General features: G+C 45.8%; 1 protein-coding gene across 3 annotated transcripts; it reads left to right on the top strand.

The window, feature by feature from the left end:
• The first annotated feature begins 997 nt into the window (after positions 1-997).
• On the top strand, positions 998-12,255 carry ccdc92ba (coiled-coil domain containing 92Ba). Of its 3 annotated transcripts, none has more exons than XM_069184371.1 (4): positions 998-1,544; positions 3,866-4,012; positions 6,913-6,960; positions 9,867-12,255. In XM_069184371.1, exons 2-4 carry the CDS (start codon positions 3,883-3,885, stop codon positions 10,526-10,528), a joined length of 840 nt encoding a protein of 279 aa, XP_069040472.1. In that variant the 5' UTR covers positions 998-1,544; positions 3,866-3,882; the 3' UTR covers positions 10,529-12,255. The 3 variants fall into 3 exon arrangements, with proteins under 3 accessions (XP_069040472.1, XP_069040471.1, XP_069040473.1); XM_069184370.1 differs by having other exon boundaries at positions 1,006-1,544; positions 3,858-4,012; XM_069184372.1 differs by lacking the exons at positions 998-1,544; positions 3,866-4,012; positions 6,913-6,960 and adding an exon at positions 8,697-8,912.
• The last annotated feature ends 4,528 nt before the right edge of the window (positions 12,256-16,783 follow it).

The raw sequence follows: 16,783 nt of genomic DNA, 5'->3' as shown, positions 1-16,783 counted from the left end.
TGTTAATTATCAATCGAGACGCATTATTGTCCCGGATAATATACTCGAATTAAGAGTTTCGGATTTTTATATAAAAATAATATAACAGTAAAATTAACCTAATAGTAACATTACGTCACAGACATTAAACGCATTTTGAGAGTATTAACATTTCTGTTCAAATCGACTCCGTGTACATTATACAAATAGATCCATGTCTATCTTAAATTAATTGTTTTTTTAATACTTCTACAGAGAAATGTCAGTGTAACAACTAAACACAACACTCCCAGGTGCAAAAACGTGTAGAATTATTGACTAAATGAACTTGCAGCAGTTACACGTCAGGAGAAAAGGAGCTGAAATTTAGTATGTTTCTGCTAAATGTTCTGGAATCCTCCGCATCCTCCGCAATACAGGACCTTCTTGTAAGAGAGCATCCGTGATGTCTACTATCAACAGTGGTGCTCGGTCGGGTTTATACATACACACACGGCTTCACGTAAATACAAAACAATCGGGTCTACGCTTTCCCTCATTTCGTGATGGCGACTATAGACTTTATACTGCTCGTTTGGAAAATAGCAGGCTGAGTTCTGATTCTTTCCAATCATACATCCCCGCTGACCGAGACCCACTTACCGCTTCCAGATGGCCCAAACACTGGGCCACCACGATGACAATCGGAATAATGCTCTGAAATCATTACCTAAAAATCCCCACGTCCGGGAAGGCAACAAATCACCCGACATCGATGTTGAAACCATGCAAGGCCACCGTAAATGGAGGAGTTACGAGGCTGGAGACCAAGATACTCCTGCACTCGCTGTTAGCTCCCACATGTCAGTGGTATTTGGTTCAAGAACCTCTATCACAACCGCCCATCTAGTGCAAGGTGACAGGAGTGACTTTCGATTGGGTTCCTCGTAGTGTATTGATTGATTGGGACAGGGTAGACATCGCCCCGGACTCATAGGGAGGGCAATAGCTGCTCTGCGAATCAGCTTCATTTCTCCGATGTGATCATGTCGCCTGTTCCGGTCACGATGGTCTGTGTTTATCCCACGCCTACAGTATCCTTCATCTGCCGAGTCGGAAGGTGAATGTTTTTACTCTCCGAAGAGTCGTCGTTTTAGTCTGGCGGGGGACAGCGTGATCATTTTGTATTTTATTTTCAGCCGAATGCACAACGCTTCGGGGAGGCTTAAGACTAAATACGACACGACGCGAGGGGCAATATGTTCACTAACGCAACAATTCCGGAGGTGTCGACTGCCACATTTTACCACTGCTAGCTTCCTCGCACAGTGCGCAAGTTGCGCAATACACGAACTCCGGAGAGATGGGGTATCGATCTTTCTAATTCTCTTCTCTTCCCGTATTGCTGCTATTTTTAAATAAACTATTCGTGCAATGTTCCCCTATTTTAAACGAAATACCCTCGAACTCTCTGGGTGCCCGGGAAGACAGTGGAAAACGCAGTGCTCTTCGGGCAAAAGGATATATCTTTGAAGCCAAGCATCCTGACGTTCTGAAATATATCTGCGCTTCTCGTTTTTGGCCAGGTAAGAGTCGCAGTGCAATCTGCTTAATACTGCGCATATTAGCAATGGCTTTCTGTAGTTTCATTTTTTAGCTAGTGTTGTCACTACTGTTTGTTTCATAGCTGTATGCTTGCCAGTAAAACCTTTGGTAACAATTAAACAATTGATTATTCGCGGAGTTTACAAATGAGGAAAATACTGTTTATGAGTTATCATACTTTTAGTTAATGGGGTTCTTGTAAAGAACATTTACATAATCATCGCAGTTGGAGTGCTGAAACTACAATGTGTAAATGCACATTTTCACCTTGCAATGATTTTAAAACGTACTTTATCCACCTCGAGTCCCTCATAAATTCAAGAAGATGAGAGCGTTTGTATTTGTGGTTAAGTGTCAAGATCGCTTCATTTTAAAGCAGCAGTCAATTCAGATTGTGTTGTTTCTCACAATAAAACGCAAGAGTGAACCATTTACAACTAGGATGAAACACGAAACTGTTTTAGATTGCTTTAATTGAACACTGAAAAATGTTGTCTCGTGTTGTCTTTGAAATTTAGCAGCTACTTTAAGATCAGTGAATGAAAACGTTAACCAATATGCATAAAAGCGCAGCAGTATCTTAACCTTTGAGTTTCTCCCTGAAAAACAGAAATTTCTTTTTACAGAAATCTATATAGTAAAACAAAGTAATGGAACCCAGTCTACCAACGCCAACCGGTTCTTACACGGGTAAACACCCGGTAACGGTACCACTGCATTCCAGTCGCTAAGGGAAGTCCTCCGGTGGGTTAGACTACGCTTGTGAATCTCGTTGTCTCCAGCCCAGTCCTCAGGGACCCGAGCTATTCAACTGCGCAGGAATACTCTGTAGACTGTCCCGCCCCTCCTCCACTCCGCTGGTTAACTGTTTGCAGGGGCTCGTTGGATTCTGGGGCGCAGCGTTAGGCTGGAGTGAATCTACAGGTCCTTAACTGGGATTCGACTGGCCGCACCAGAAATCACATTAACATCAGAGCCTGACCATTGAATCCGAGTGCACTTCTTCTGCGGGGCTTCTTTTGATCGCATCACAGCCGCCCCTAAGTAAAAAAACACATACACATTGTGTATGATAATCATCACGCACATTTTTATAACGCAATTCTTTAAAATACACATTTTAAACAATCAACAGACAAAAGAGAACAACACAAAGCATACCGTAGGGGCTCACAGACACAGAAAGAAGTAACAAATGCAGATATTTTATTTGTCTGTCTGAGCGTCACTGATTTTTGAGATTTCATTTAGGGGTCCTATCTGTCCAGGGAGGTTCTCTGTCCAGACCAGACCAGTCCAGTTTCTTTCGGGTCCTCTTGACTCAGTTGAATCCTTAATTGAGCTAGTGAGTTGCTTGTTGGGAACTTTTTGAAATTTAGTTTTTTTCTGCTCAGAAGCTGGAAACCATATGTTACTTCGGACAGCTACAAGGTAGATCTCCAAGATGTGTCGATGGATGAGTTCAAATGAAGCCTGTTATTGGGTCAATTAAGGTTCGATTGTGTCACTGAGAGCAGAGCTGGAATGAACGTCAGCTTGTGTGGGGATCCCCAACAGCAGGGGTGGGGACTCCAGGTCTAGACTCCCCAATTCAGTGCTTGTCTGAAGGGTCCCCCCATCAGTACTGGTAGGAACCCAGAGTTTGCACTCTTGCTTTTACTGTATTGAGCCTGAGTGAATAAAATGGTGAAAGAACTGAGGAGCTCTTGAGAGTGTAGCCATGCTGTTCTCCTCAGTGCGCCACTGCAGGATATGACCAAAGCAAAGCAGAAATTAGCACCCACTTCCCAGTGAAATGGAAATTGATACCAACTTGTTATGTAAGTTCTTCATAAGAAATCCCACTCACTTACAAAATGAAGTAAGCCTTAATGAGAATCTCTGCTTGGAGAAGTGGTTTAGAAATGACGTCTTCCCAGGATGATATCAGAATTCGAGGTTTAAAGCCCTATTAAATCAGATTAAATGGGATTTTTAAATGCTTTTTTTTAATGGCTAGAATCATGCTGCTGCTTAACAGGCCGACCTGCGTCAGCATCTGAGGTCACAGCTTAGTAATGTGTTTGCTGGCAATGAGCAGACCAGTGGAGTAGTTGCTTTGAAGGTTTAATGATCTCGGGAGAGGGCTAGATCAGGTTGGGACATGTGGGACGGTGGAGAAGGGTTAAATGGCAGATTTCTTGTACTTTCTGGGCTGATGCGGCGCTCGAGGGATCGACGCCTCACGAGGGTGGGAGGGCTTGCGTTGTGCCCGGCCCGTGTGAGGGCGGACGCTGACACTTGGGTTCTGCCAGCCCGACAGGCCCAGCCCCGGTTGCCATGGAGACGAGCTCCCTGGCGCGCCAGGTGGAGAGTGTGGAGAGGAACATCGTCTTTCTGAGGCAGGAGCAGCTGGCCCTGCTACACGGCCTGCACCTGGAAATCCTGTCTCTGCAGAAGCGCTGTACAGGTTGGTGACTGCCTTTTTTTTTCAGAATAAATAAAAGACGAATGGAAATTTGAATGTATGCATTGATTCCCCACCGAACCCAGAATATTGGGAAAACTGACCGCTGAGGTAGCTCCAATTCATGAAACTTCTGCAGTACTTTTAAAAGTACAATATTGACTCTGCAGTCTGGACCTTACACACACACACGGAATACTGTTTGACTCATTGCATGCCTCATTAATAATGTGCACCGTAGCATAAACGCATCACTTTGCTGTCCCACACCATCCAGACAAAAGCTCAGAGAAATCCTTTGGTGACAGTGAGAGGAGTCTGTAGGCACAGAGCTGCTTGAAGACAAAGCCTTGTGTCAAACAGAATTAAAGCAGCATATTGATGAGAGATTAGTACCATCGTGTGGGGGTTGCAGTGGAGAGGTATTTATGCGCCCAGCTGGCTGTACAGAGAGGCGGTGATCTGGGGATGTGTGCCTCTGCATTTTATTTGATCTGAAAAGAGTGTGCAGACAAGATAAAAGGGTTTTTACTGTGCAGCCTCGTACCATTGGCCAGTGGGCGTCCTGTTAGCACCACACGCTGTGTGGGGCCCAGATACATGACTGGCAGCGGCTGAGAGTGGAAATGCAGCCGTCTGACAGACGGATCCACAGACTCAGGGATATGACACCACGAGGGGGTTGGGTGGAGCATCCCTGAAAACTGGGAGGGAGGCCTAAGCTGTCCTTCACTGCACTGGAGACCAGCAGGCTCCTGTGTCCTCAGGCCCTGCTCAGTCTGGCACCGAGAGAGAGCCTGCAGCTGTTTTAACCCAAAGGTGATGGCCCAAGCACAGGCTGAGCTCTATGCTCATGGGTCTGAGGCTGAGTCATGTCACTACCCTACTGTGACTGGGGTTCCCAGTTGGCTGAGCACCCCTGAGGGTGGGATTGGTCAGCCAGGATTCACCCAGCTGTCAGGAACACGGCACCCCATGCAGGTTCCCAGGTGCGACTGGAGCTGAGCCTCTGGGTATGGAGCTGTGATGCCGGACATGTGCCAAGAGGAGCACCGGGCAGAGGAGTCTGCCTACACTTCCTCATTCTTCCCTGTGTGATGTCACTGGGTTCCGGGCTGCAGGCTGTTCTAAACCTGGGGGGTTTACAATAATTGGCGATTCTAAATCAAACCTCCTGCAGTGAGGTATCAGTGAGATTCCTTCCAAATATAACGCACAGTCTGGGGGAAAATGGAACTAGATGATGACCCTTTGAATTGCTGTGAGCTGACCGCGCCAAGTTTGGAAAAAAAGACCATTTTTTTTTATTGGAATTTAAATTTGTGTGGAAGTGTTGAAGTTTTTGAAATCTGTTCTCTTGAATTTGGAGAGAAGTTTGTAATGTGCATCCTCATCTAACAGAGTTTTCGATACCTGGATTCTGAAAGCACTGCCTGTTCTGTGCTGGCCTCCAGCTTGCAGTGTGCTTTAAATTCACAGATCGTTACAGGGATTCCTGAAAGAACGTGGTGGGTCAATAATTTACTGGCAGTCAGAGATTTTTTTTTTATTTTCAAGTCATTTGGTATGCTGGTCATTAATTGGACTTATCTTTAAAAATCTGCTGAGCTGGTGCAGTAGAGAACGAGAAAGGTATGTGGGGCGGTTGTGTTTTTGTCGATGAAGACTAATTTGAGCAGAGCACAATCAGAAGCAAACCTTTTCCAAACCTGCCTGCTGGAGCATCATGGAAACAGTGTCAGCTGTGAGCCACAGATCTGAAAGTATTCATTTGATTAAAGGGGCAAATTGCATTAAACTGTGCTGAAGGATTGTATCAGGGTGTTTTTATAATTGAATTTGCCTATGTTGGGTTAAACGTAGTAAAATAAACAGAATGTTTATCACCCAATACTTTAAAGAGATGTTTAGCTACAATTAGTACTGATCAACAGCACAATGTCTATTTTCTTTTACACGCTTAGTCTTCATAAATTTGCAAGGATGGGGAAGAATACTGGATTTAATAAGTCTGCACAAGTGCCCAGTAAGCTGTTGAGTGAAAGAGCCCAAAATAACTTGTCAGCTCCAACCCACCCAGCCTTCCTAGGACTGCTAGCCTATACTACATCACTGCTACAGCTGAGTAATGGCATATCCCAGATAGGAGCAAGTGAGCTCTTATGTCACTATAGGCTCCTTGTGCTTTATGCAGGCACATTTACTGCACTGCGCATGTGTTGTTGTTCATATTTCTGCTTACATTGTGATTGTATTCTTTCAGCAATGTACAGTATCTGAACTTTCGCAATGAGAATGAGTCGGGTGACCATTTGACTTTGTGTTCATCGAAACACTTTTGATTTTAGTTAACCTGGATTGTTTATCAGCTGTTCAATATTTCTGACCATGATCACGCCATGTGAACAAATGAGCAATGCTACTGATTTGCTTAAAAGGAACATTCCACATTAGGTTTCATGTGAAAACATGGGCTGATCACTTTTACATGTTTATTGCATACAGATAAGCACCGTTTTTCATCTGGGTAAATATGAAAAGCTGAATTTGCAAACTAAGGGCAGTTTTCAAATCCTGTTTCACTGAACAAGCAGCCATATGATCACCCTGCATTTGAGAAGAAACAACATACTGAAGTATAACAGTTCACACAGGCTTCAGTCTGTGCCTCCTCCATTATCTTAATGGTTAGCGTGCTGGTTTAAATATCTAATTAGGATGAGAGAAACAGAACAAAGACAGCATGCAGTGAGTGAGAGAGAAACAGCAAAATGAGCGTGATGCAGGCTGCAGCTAAAAAGCAAGACCGAGAAAGCATTCAGTTAGATACAGACGTTTGCGGAGACAGAAGCAGTCTGCCTTGGATCTTGATCATTTTCTTGTCATGTTTGCTTGATCCCTAGAGCTGACCTGTGAAGTGAATGTGAAGCCTCCTGGAAGAACTCAAGCAGGTAATGCTGTAGCCACACATTGCTCCTCCTACGCCCGTGTACCAGGAACGTTGTTCTTGTGTTCTTTCATTTATGCAGCTGTTTTTGGAAAACAAAATTCCCCATCCAAGAACTGTTGGGTCGTTGTTTTACTAAAACCCCCAAGGAGATCATTTCAGGGATGAAAGCACAGTTGTTTGTTTGGAAAATGCTGAACTTACAAGTATTTCAGTTGCTTTCCTTTCTGTTTACGTTCAGACCCATCCCATGCATCAGCTGTGACATGAAAAGAAAACTGCATTACCGCCATCCATCAAATCTAAATGTATTTGTAACTAGAACAGCAGTGGGGCTGGGTATCTCATACAACAGTACTGTGATCATGCATATCTGTGGTTTTATAGTTCTGAAACATCAGCCAGCCTCACAGCTCCCATAGCACTGGAAATGAGAGACCAGGATTGAGAGTCCTGGCTCACAATGAATCCTAATTGAAATAATATACATATCAAAATCAATCATTCAAGAATTCCAGGGAATTTATTTTTTAAAAGCCAAAGAAATGATCAGCCTTAATTTCAAGTCTGTGGTGTTAAACAGGACATTCTCCAGACTTCAGAGGGTTGCCTTACAACACACCCTGTAGCTCACAGTGGGCTGTGCTGAACCAAACTGGGTTAGATGGGCAGTGCGGTCCTTGGGCTCGTGAACATTTTTTCAGTGGCCCACGGCTTGAGAAACATTGGACAGCGCTGCTTTAGATCACAGAGCAATGGTGTGTCAGACTAGCCATGTGACATTATCAACATAATACTTAGTATCGACTGCACAGCTGTTTTGAGTGTCCATGGAGGTGCTGGCCAAGGGATCATATCATGGAAAAGAGGATTAAAGGAGATGCTGCTGACTGCATATAGCCCCATTATGAGTGGTCTCTCCTTTTCCTCAGGGGCCTCTGTCTAATGATTGCACAGAGCCCTAGTCTTCCTGTCATCCTCTCTGAGATCCGTGGGAGATCCCTCAGAGGGTCAGTCTCTCATCCACAAGCCAGGGAGCGCCTGCTTTCTCTCCGGAGTTCACCCCCTTCTTCTGCAGTAGGGTGCGGATGAGAAGCATTAATTTTTAAACGCTGAGCAAAGAAGTTGCAGGGCCTGGGGTCTCATCGAAGTTCGGTCTGTTCAGGGCGCCCAGGCCCCTGACGTGGTCAGCCTTTGAAAAATAAGATGCTGGGGTGCTGCTGTATATCCCCTAATAAAACAACACCTCCCATCGTGTACCCTGATAAGGGCACTGCAGAGTGCAGAGTATTAAAGGGAAATCCCGCTAAAGTATGCAGTAGGATGCAGACTATACAATGAGAACCACACTGGAGCAAAGCATCTGCAGACTGCAAATGGGGGAGAAGCATACAGATCGACTGTGCTAATCTTTAATAAGGAATCCTATCTATTAACGTATCGTATCAGTTATACATGTCTGTATTAAGATGCTTTCCACGTACAGTGGAGCAACATTGGAAAACTGCTGCCTTTCTTATGCTCTCGAGGTGTCAGCAGAGGGCACGTTCCTCTGTTTAAACTGGTAGTTAATGAAAATCTGACCTTAATTGTGCTTTCTGGCTCTTCATTACTGGCACACAGGGAGCTGGGGAGAGAGTGTAGCAGGCAGGAGAGAGAGAAGAGAAGAGATGCTGGCTGAAGACGTCCTGCGTTTCTGTCCCTGCACAGGCCTCTCCTACCCCAGCAATTGATCTTTCCCTCTTTGTTCCTCTGTGTCTCACACTCACCTCTCCTGCTCCAGAGGGGGGTTGAATTGCGGCGTGTTTGTAGTCAGCAGAGGGAGAGAGAGAGAGTGCTGAAGGTCAGATTGCACAGTGCCTTCTATTTTTAACAGATGATCTCACCCAGGGCTGATCAGAGGGTATGAAATGGACAGAGAGGGTGTGGTTCCTGGGACACAGGGAGCATCTGTCTGTAAGAGGAAACCAGTCGTTTTGATCATTATATTCACGATGCACCTGCGGGGAAAGGAAATATACAGGTGAAATGAGCTCTTTTAGCTCCAGGGCTTGCGACTGGACATCCCTTGCTGCTGGACCTGCCTGCCATTGTCTGGCAATCGATGGCTTTGATTTCCTCCAAGACAGTGACGCCACAGTGCAGTCGTGCCGTCCTCTGGATGAGCCGTTACACTGTAGTCCTGGCGTCTCGTTTATTAAAGATCAATTGATGATTGCATCTCTCACTTTTCCACCGGATCTGCTGGAGCAGAATAACTGTTGCACATCACCAGGCTGGGTGCTGCACTTCAGAGTTGGAGTGCTTGTTTCTTGGGGTTGAAGAGTGCTAAATAAATGCAAGTTGTGAATGAATAAAATACGGGGATATAATCTAAATAGCCTCACAGATCACAGTGTGATCAGAGCCATTCCCATAGTGAGGGTACATTGGTTTTACAGCAGCTGTCCCAGTGCTGGGATTGGAGGAACTGTGCTGGGCTTTTTAATCTCTGTCTGCAATCTGTCTGAGCCGCCTGGTCCGCTGTCCGGCCTCTGAGCTCTCCTGATCATCAGCCGTAGATTCTTAGCCCAAGACTCAGGTGTGGAAATAAATGCATGCACCACTTTAAAGTTGTTGAAGCAGGCTTTTTTTTCCACAGATCTGAAGATTAGATTCACGTTACCCGATATTTGCTGGGTAAAGAAATTGCAGAGAATGCAGATAAAGATCAGCTGTCTTTTTGGAGAAAAAGACAACTGAATGTGTGGAGTGACTGCTGAGCTGTTAGAGATGTGCAGAAGTGTGGGAGCTGTCAGGGGAGCAGCAGACTCCTGTATAAGTCCCAGTGGGGGGGGGGGTGGACTGTAATAATCAGATCTATGTAGCAGCCCAGGCTGATACCAGTACGGTCTCGTCTTCCTCTTACAGACCTGGAGGAGGAAGAGGAGCTGTTGATGGAGAGATGCCGGCAGGCGGAGATCCGTCTCAATGAGCAGCAGCACAGCTTGGGGGAGCTGCGCAAGGAACTGAGCCACAAGGGGGCGCTGGTGGAGGCGCTGCGGGCCAGCCTGAAAGACAAGGAGCGACGCTTCCTGGAGGAGCTGAAGCACAGGAGCCATAGGATCACCGTGCTGAACACCGAGCTCCAGAAACAGACGGAGGCCGCGGCCTACCTCTCCTTCCAGCTGCACGCCGCTCGGCAGAAACTGCACCAGCAGCACCGCCATGGTCCCAGGGGCTCGGAGCGGCAGCCCCTCCTGCCCCCGCCGCCCCCGCCGCCCCCCGCCGCGGCCGGCAAGCCCAAACGGCGCAGCTACAGGGCGGCGGCGCACCACCTCCGCGCCGAGAGGGCCAGGGAGTGCGTGCCGCGGGAGAGGGTGACGGGCCCGGAGGAGCCCACCGCCATGCCCGACCCCGCTCTCTTCCTCTACCCGCGCCGTCACAGGCCCAGGCCGCGGCCACACGGCGCCCCCGCTCAGAGACAGCGTGGCGCGGGCCGGGCGGGCGAGGGCGACCAGCAGGAGGCTGGAGCGCGTCCGCGTGAGACTGCCGCCCCCGCAGCTGCCAATTCTGAGCAGGAGGAAGAGTAGCGGCACTGTGCCCCAGCTCAGGCCTATCATCATCATCATCATTATAATAATAATTATAATTCTGTTAATGGAAGCCAGTTTGCCCCTTTTATCTTCATCATCACCGTACTTGAAACGGGATCCCTGCTTGTAATAACCTTCTAGCAGCTAGGGGTGTGAAGGTCATCCTGTGGAAAGATCCTCCCTGATACTGGGATGCACACTGTTATAAGGTTTTCATTTTCATTTGTTGATGTTATTTAGAGGCTTGCGTTCCTGATTGTCACCCCGGCCCCCTACATAGGTTTATTATATACAGCAAGCAAGCAGAGAATCTGTGCCCTAGAGCCAACAGATCAAGAGTGCATGGCCCCCAGCCTGGCAATCTCTAGTGTTGTGTGCAGGGTGGCCCCGTGCCACGCCCACCCCTGTCTTTAAAACAACGTCCTGTTCCACTAGGGCTTCATTGGGAGTTGTCCCGAGAGCAATCGACAGCCTGTGGAAAGGTCCAACTCTGCCTCATGTACTTGTCTTTTCGAATACTGGCAGCAAACGGGTGACAATTCCTCATCTCCTGGAGCTCTTTTCTTCACAGCAATATAGTGACTGATTTATATATGCAACTCGCCCGCCTAGATTCTCAAGGTCCAAAACTCTCTGCCATACTGGATCTGGGAGATTTCATTTCCAGGGCTCTGATAAACCCCACTCCACTGGCCTCCACCTCTCCCACCTCTCGTTGCCTCCCCCCGTCTTTTGAAAGGGTGGTGGGACGTGGCAAACGGACAGGCTAAGTGTCATTTGTGGATGAAGTGCTGAGCGGCAGGCAGACGGAGGTGCCAGATCCTCAGTGTGGTTAGTGCTGTGCCGATCGGTGGATCTTCTTGGCAGGAGACTGACTAAACCAGGCGTTCCGGACCTCCTCCTAATTAAGACCGATTGAGCCGTTTGTCCATTAGGGATCCAGGTCGCTGCGCTAGAGGGAAGCTTGCTGATCACTTCCTCAATCCTGAGGACCCCCCAAACCTGCTGGTTTTCCTTCCCGAACCCCAAGAATACCCGAGGCAGGGACCGAGCGCAAACAGGACAGGCAGAGCTTGAACAGGGTTGCTAGGCAAGTGCCAGAGTCTGCCTTCACAATGACAGCAACATCTGTTGGGCCGGCAGAATACGGGATTTTTTGGTATGTCGTACTGTCTCGTCATCAAAAGCGCTGGTGGTTTCCTCCACGCCCTTGGAGTTTAGAGGTCAGGCTATGCCCCAGTTTACTCGGAGGAAATAATCAGTGCCAGCCCTTACAATGTTCCACCCTGTGCTGAGCAGGCACTCGAGCCTTGCCCTGTCCAGCAGTTCTGGTGGCGTCCCGCCCGTGTGCACAGACCACACACACGCTGCAAACCCTGGGAGGGGCGTTTCGCCCTGAGCTGCAGCCCACCCTTCTCTGTATGTTCACTCACTCGAGTAGTTCAGCTCACCGAGCGGGACTGGCGCTCTCAAGCACCCCCAGCTGGGCCAATGAAGAACTGCGACAGGCTTTGAAAGAACGAAAATGGCTGGCAGAGAACAGTATTTGTACATGGTGTCTAAATCGTTATGTAGGCCGTCGAGGTGCAGAAGCCGTGCTGTAGAATTTTAACATCACACTTAAAATAAACATGCTATATCTAAGACACTTAAAAGGAAAAAAAAACCGATTAATATAAATATTGTACGAAAATGATATTAAAGGACAAGTGCTATAATAGTTATTTATTTAATGGTTTTGGTTGTTAGAGACTTAGAAGGATGTTCAAATATAAGTATTCCTTAAAGCTCTCTTAAAGCTATTGGAGTTCATTAGAAAAAAATAAGGAATGTTTTGTACGTTTATATTTCACCTGCAATATCTTATTTTTATGTTAAGTGAACGATTGTTTGAAACGGGATTACAGCGGCAGTGAGCAGCATCTCCTTTAAAGCACAAACAGTGAAACCAGGTAATGACAACACTGGACATCGCGAGAGTATTTTGCAACCCAGCCGTGCGGACGCCTTCTGGTTATACAGAAACAAAAGCGATGCACAGTGACAAAACGCGGGTGTAAAAATGTAGGTGCAACTTTTTTGTGCCATTTAGCCATTTCAACTTGAGCTAGACTTCTGCCACGGGCAGGGCGTTAAGACTGCTGTGCATATCGCCCAGCGCAAGTCGCGAGTGCTAAACCGCCACGCCCTTAGCCACTTCTGTCTCGTTTGTTCATGTTCATCCTGCAGAGCAGGGAAAAAAACAACACTTCCACCTAATGGTGAAGTAAAATATTGCACTGGTGGCTTCTCTGAGAGCACTAGCCCCTTGTGGAATAGGATTGAAAGATGAATTGTGCAAAGATACACAACACAGTTCATAAATCAAACCTGTACAAACAATATTTTCAATGTATGATTAGTATCAGACTTTAAAAATCTGGAGTTCTATGGACATTATGGATGACATAGATAAATTGGATTTCATATTAACAGACTTTTAAATTCCTTTAAGACATGGATCGTATGTCTTTTCCACTAAAGACTTAAACCCATCCTGTTAAAGACCATGCTTTAAGCTCCGTTGGTCAGAGCACCATCTCAGCTCTGAGACCTGGAAGCACACAGTGCACCAGCAACAGGTCTTGAATTTGAGTGTCAAATACATCCTGTAGGCTCTTACATGCTGTTTCCATCGTTTTGCTTTCAGAACGCTGGGGATGCGTTCCTGCACTTCTAGAAATGGGAGGTCACCTTTACTCTGGAGGAAAGCCCTCAGTTAATAAACCCCCTTGATGTGCTTTATTTCAGGTCCACAATAGTGTGTAAACGACAGTAAGCTGCTTTAGAAGAAGCCACTCAAAGGGTTAACATCACCTGCACATTCCTCTTGATTCATTTCCTTTGTCACATTTATCCTGTCACATGCGTTCTAGAAGATCCTTGTTTATTTCAGCAGAAATGATTGGCCACTCTCAATAACTGTTTCAGTACACTGCTGATGAGCGGGCGAATCTCGCAGTGGATCTCCAGGAATCACGTTTGGGAAGCCAGTCTGCGTTGCACCGTCCCACTGGAGGTGCAGGCCCTCTCTCCAGTTCCCCTCGAGCTGTGCCCTTCTCAAATGGGCAGCTCAGGACTCCAAGGACAGCATGAGAGCCACTCTCTGACACTTTGTGATGTTTCTTACTTTGTGGAATACAAGCTGCGAACATTGCCCTTGTATAGAGTATATACAAAGGGAAACGCTGACTCCTCTGTATGGGCATGACTTTCTGCACCTGGTGTGCAACCGCCTGCAAAGCAGGGAGAAACAGGATGGCATGAGAGTGTTGTAAATAGGGATCACTTTGCAGTGTTCAAGTTGGGATGGGTATAAAGTCTTCAGCATGGCAGCGTTCAAATGCTTTCCACATCATGTCCTGTCTTTCAAGGTTAGAAGCCCCTTATTTTGCTGCAGTTCTTGCTCAGTAGCTGTAGATGAGCTAGGCAGTGACTGAAGGCTCGCCACACAGAACGCGTGCAGTAGGACAGTGGGACGCATGGTGAGAAATTAAGGATACAACAGACTGTGCAAGTGATGTGAACCACTCTTTTGCTCCCAAATTGCCTCCTTGAGATCAGTGTGTAAGTCTTTTCTCAGTCAAAAAAACAAGGAAATAATCACTTTTTCTTTGGTCTTATTGGAACTTATTGGAAAGCACCTTCTCCTTCCCTTTTACAAAATTGCAGTAGAGTCCTTGTGTGCTGAGAATGTACGAAGGTCTGGCTTGGCATCCAGGATCAAGCCTGTGACCCATGATAGGGCTCTGGGCTGAGGGTTATTGGAACTGCTGAGCAGTTCACCCCTTCAGAGAGTATTCTATGGATGTGAGCCCAGTGATCAAAATATTCCATAACAAGAAACACCAGCTTAAGAACTGAGCAGCATGGGGAACTGGTTTTAACGGATCTAGTGCAGTCTCCGAATCCCTAAAACAGACACACGTTTCGTGACCTAATCAGGATTAAAATAGTGATCACATCTTTTGGGCAAGCAGCTCTACTATGCTGAGCAATTAGGACATGGAAAGTTAAGAAGGCGAAGAGGGTGGCTGGGGGCTTTGTTTTAATAAGAGATATTTGGAATACAAAGGACTTGCGCTCTGTTTTTTTCACACCTTATTTTGTACTGTTTGACTTTTCCTAGCAATAATTGATAGCACTCCCTCTTGGTACATGATGTATGCAGTATATATATATACCTTCCTCCCTGGAGCTCTGCTGGAGTCCCATAAGAGTACAGTGCACCCTGTTCTGCTGAGACTTTCCTAACTCCTGTGTTACCACACAGACTGTGGATGCTTTACATAGAGCTTATAGCTGTAACCTTATTTTAATAAACTTCAGAATTGACTAATCCCGCTCAAGGCCCTAATTGCTACTAACGTCCAGTTTGCACTTTCAGGGAGGACAAGGTTTTTTTTTTTTTCGCATGTTATGCAGTGACACACCCTGCGGCAGATCTCATTCAGCCATCTTGCTGAGTTGGAAGACAGTAGTATTTGAGATCTTCTGGATCGTTGATATGTTATTCATGGGTATGTGATGAAAGACTCTCTGTAGCAGTGCATTTCTGAAGGTTTTGAGAGATTTGGCTACAGGATAGAGGAATACTGTATATACTGTGTTCTCCTAACCATCAGCACATAAAGAGCAGGAAAACAGAGATTTAACCTCATTATCCACAGCCATCTTTTTATGTGTAAACATGATAACTGCCAGAGAATGAAATGAATAATTAGTACAGTACGTAGATACTGAGTATTTCATTACTTAAAACTGTGAGTATACAGGCACAGTAAATTCAATTTTCTTTGTTTTAACATAGAAGAGAAAAGTCTCTAAATTTGGCTCAGGCTCCCTGCATGTATTGCACTACTTTAGACTGTAACCATGCTCAGCTGTGTGTCTCTCCACCCATCTACTCATTTGTGGTATAAATGAGCCAACAGGTACACTTGAGTACTCACTTTCTCACTTCTGTGAGATGCATTGCCCTAAGCAGGCAGGAATACAGTACCTGGAGTTTTCCCTATTCCAGTATGGTAATACCTGTACTGAACGGTAGGTGGTACAATTTTTTTCTCAAGCTACTGTCAAGAAGCATGTTCCATCTATGGGTTAAAACGTTTGTGCACAGCTACTGACCTGACAAACTAGAAAGTCCTTGACCACATGTTTAATGAGCTGAACCTAAATACTAGATAATTTGTACTGGTGCTCTTGTCATATGTAATAGATATTATAGATATAGGGTTAATAAAACCTTATAGTACCCAAATAATGATCGACATACAATTTATTTTGGAAGTGGGGTAGTTGTAGGGCTACAGATAGATATTCTAAAGTAATATGTGTGTTTTATCAGGGATAATGTAAGCGTCAGTGGTATTTTGATCATACCTTGACTTTTTCTGAGGACTTTTGTTTTTTATAGAACTACGATCTATTAGATATAACTAATATCCCCCAAAAAAGGGCTCAAGCAAAGTTTCATAAGAAAAGATCCATGTACATCTCATGCTCTTTTAATCTAATCAAACATAGCAATAAAATCATTTTTGCTCAGAGCATTATGGTCATTCTTACCCTAGCTCAGTCCAAATCTAATCGAATTTCCTGCTCAAAAAAACACTTCTAAGATGGAAAATACTAGTTAACAGTAAACCCCAGAAACGTGCTAAAATGGAGTTTTGAGCGGAGAACAACATGGGAGGAATTCAGGTAATCAATCTACAAGTTGATTCATCGGAATCTGCCTTGCAAACAGTCATCATGGCAGAATTGCCTTTCAGTAGTGACCTTTTCCAGGTTTGTGTAGGCTGAGGGCGGGGTATGTGACTACTGGCATAAATTTAGAGCGACAAACGTAGTTATAATCTAGGGATTCAAACTTGCTAAAATATACGTGCAGCGTATAATAATCCTTACACTTAAGTAGCTCTTTTCTGGACACTCCACTCAAAGCTCTTTACAGGTAATGGGGATCCCCTCCACCACCACCAGTGCAGCCCCCATCTGGGTGATGCGACGGCAGCCAGAGTGCGCCAGTCCGGTCCCCACACAACACCAGCTCTCAGTGGGGAGGACGCAAAGCACTTATCTGTGCCTTTGGGATAAGACAATATCCCATGACAGTTTGAAGAGGCTTTATTTCAGAGTATACTCAGATATTAGGTGAGCAAGCCGTGTCAGGTTATATATACCCTGTGAGATGATAGATAACTGATC

This window comes from Lepisosteus oculatus, chromosome 26, assembly GCF_040954835.1.
Source record: "Lepisosteus oculatus isolate fLepOcu1 chromosome 26, fLepOcu1.hap2, whole genome shotgun sequence".
In the NCBI taxonomy this organism is placed as follows: domain Eukaryota; kingdom Metazoa; phylum Chordata; class Actinopteri; order Semionotiformes; family Lepisosteidae; genus Lepisosteus; species Lepisosteus oculatus.
Note: the sequence above shows the minus strand (reverse complement) of the source record. Positions and strands in the feature narration are given on the sequence as shown.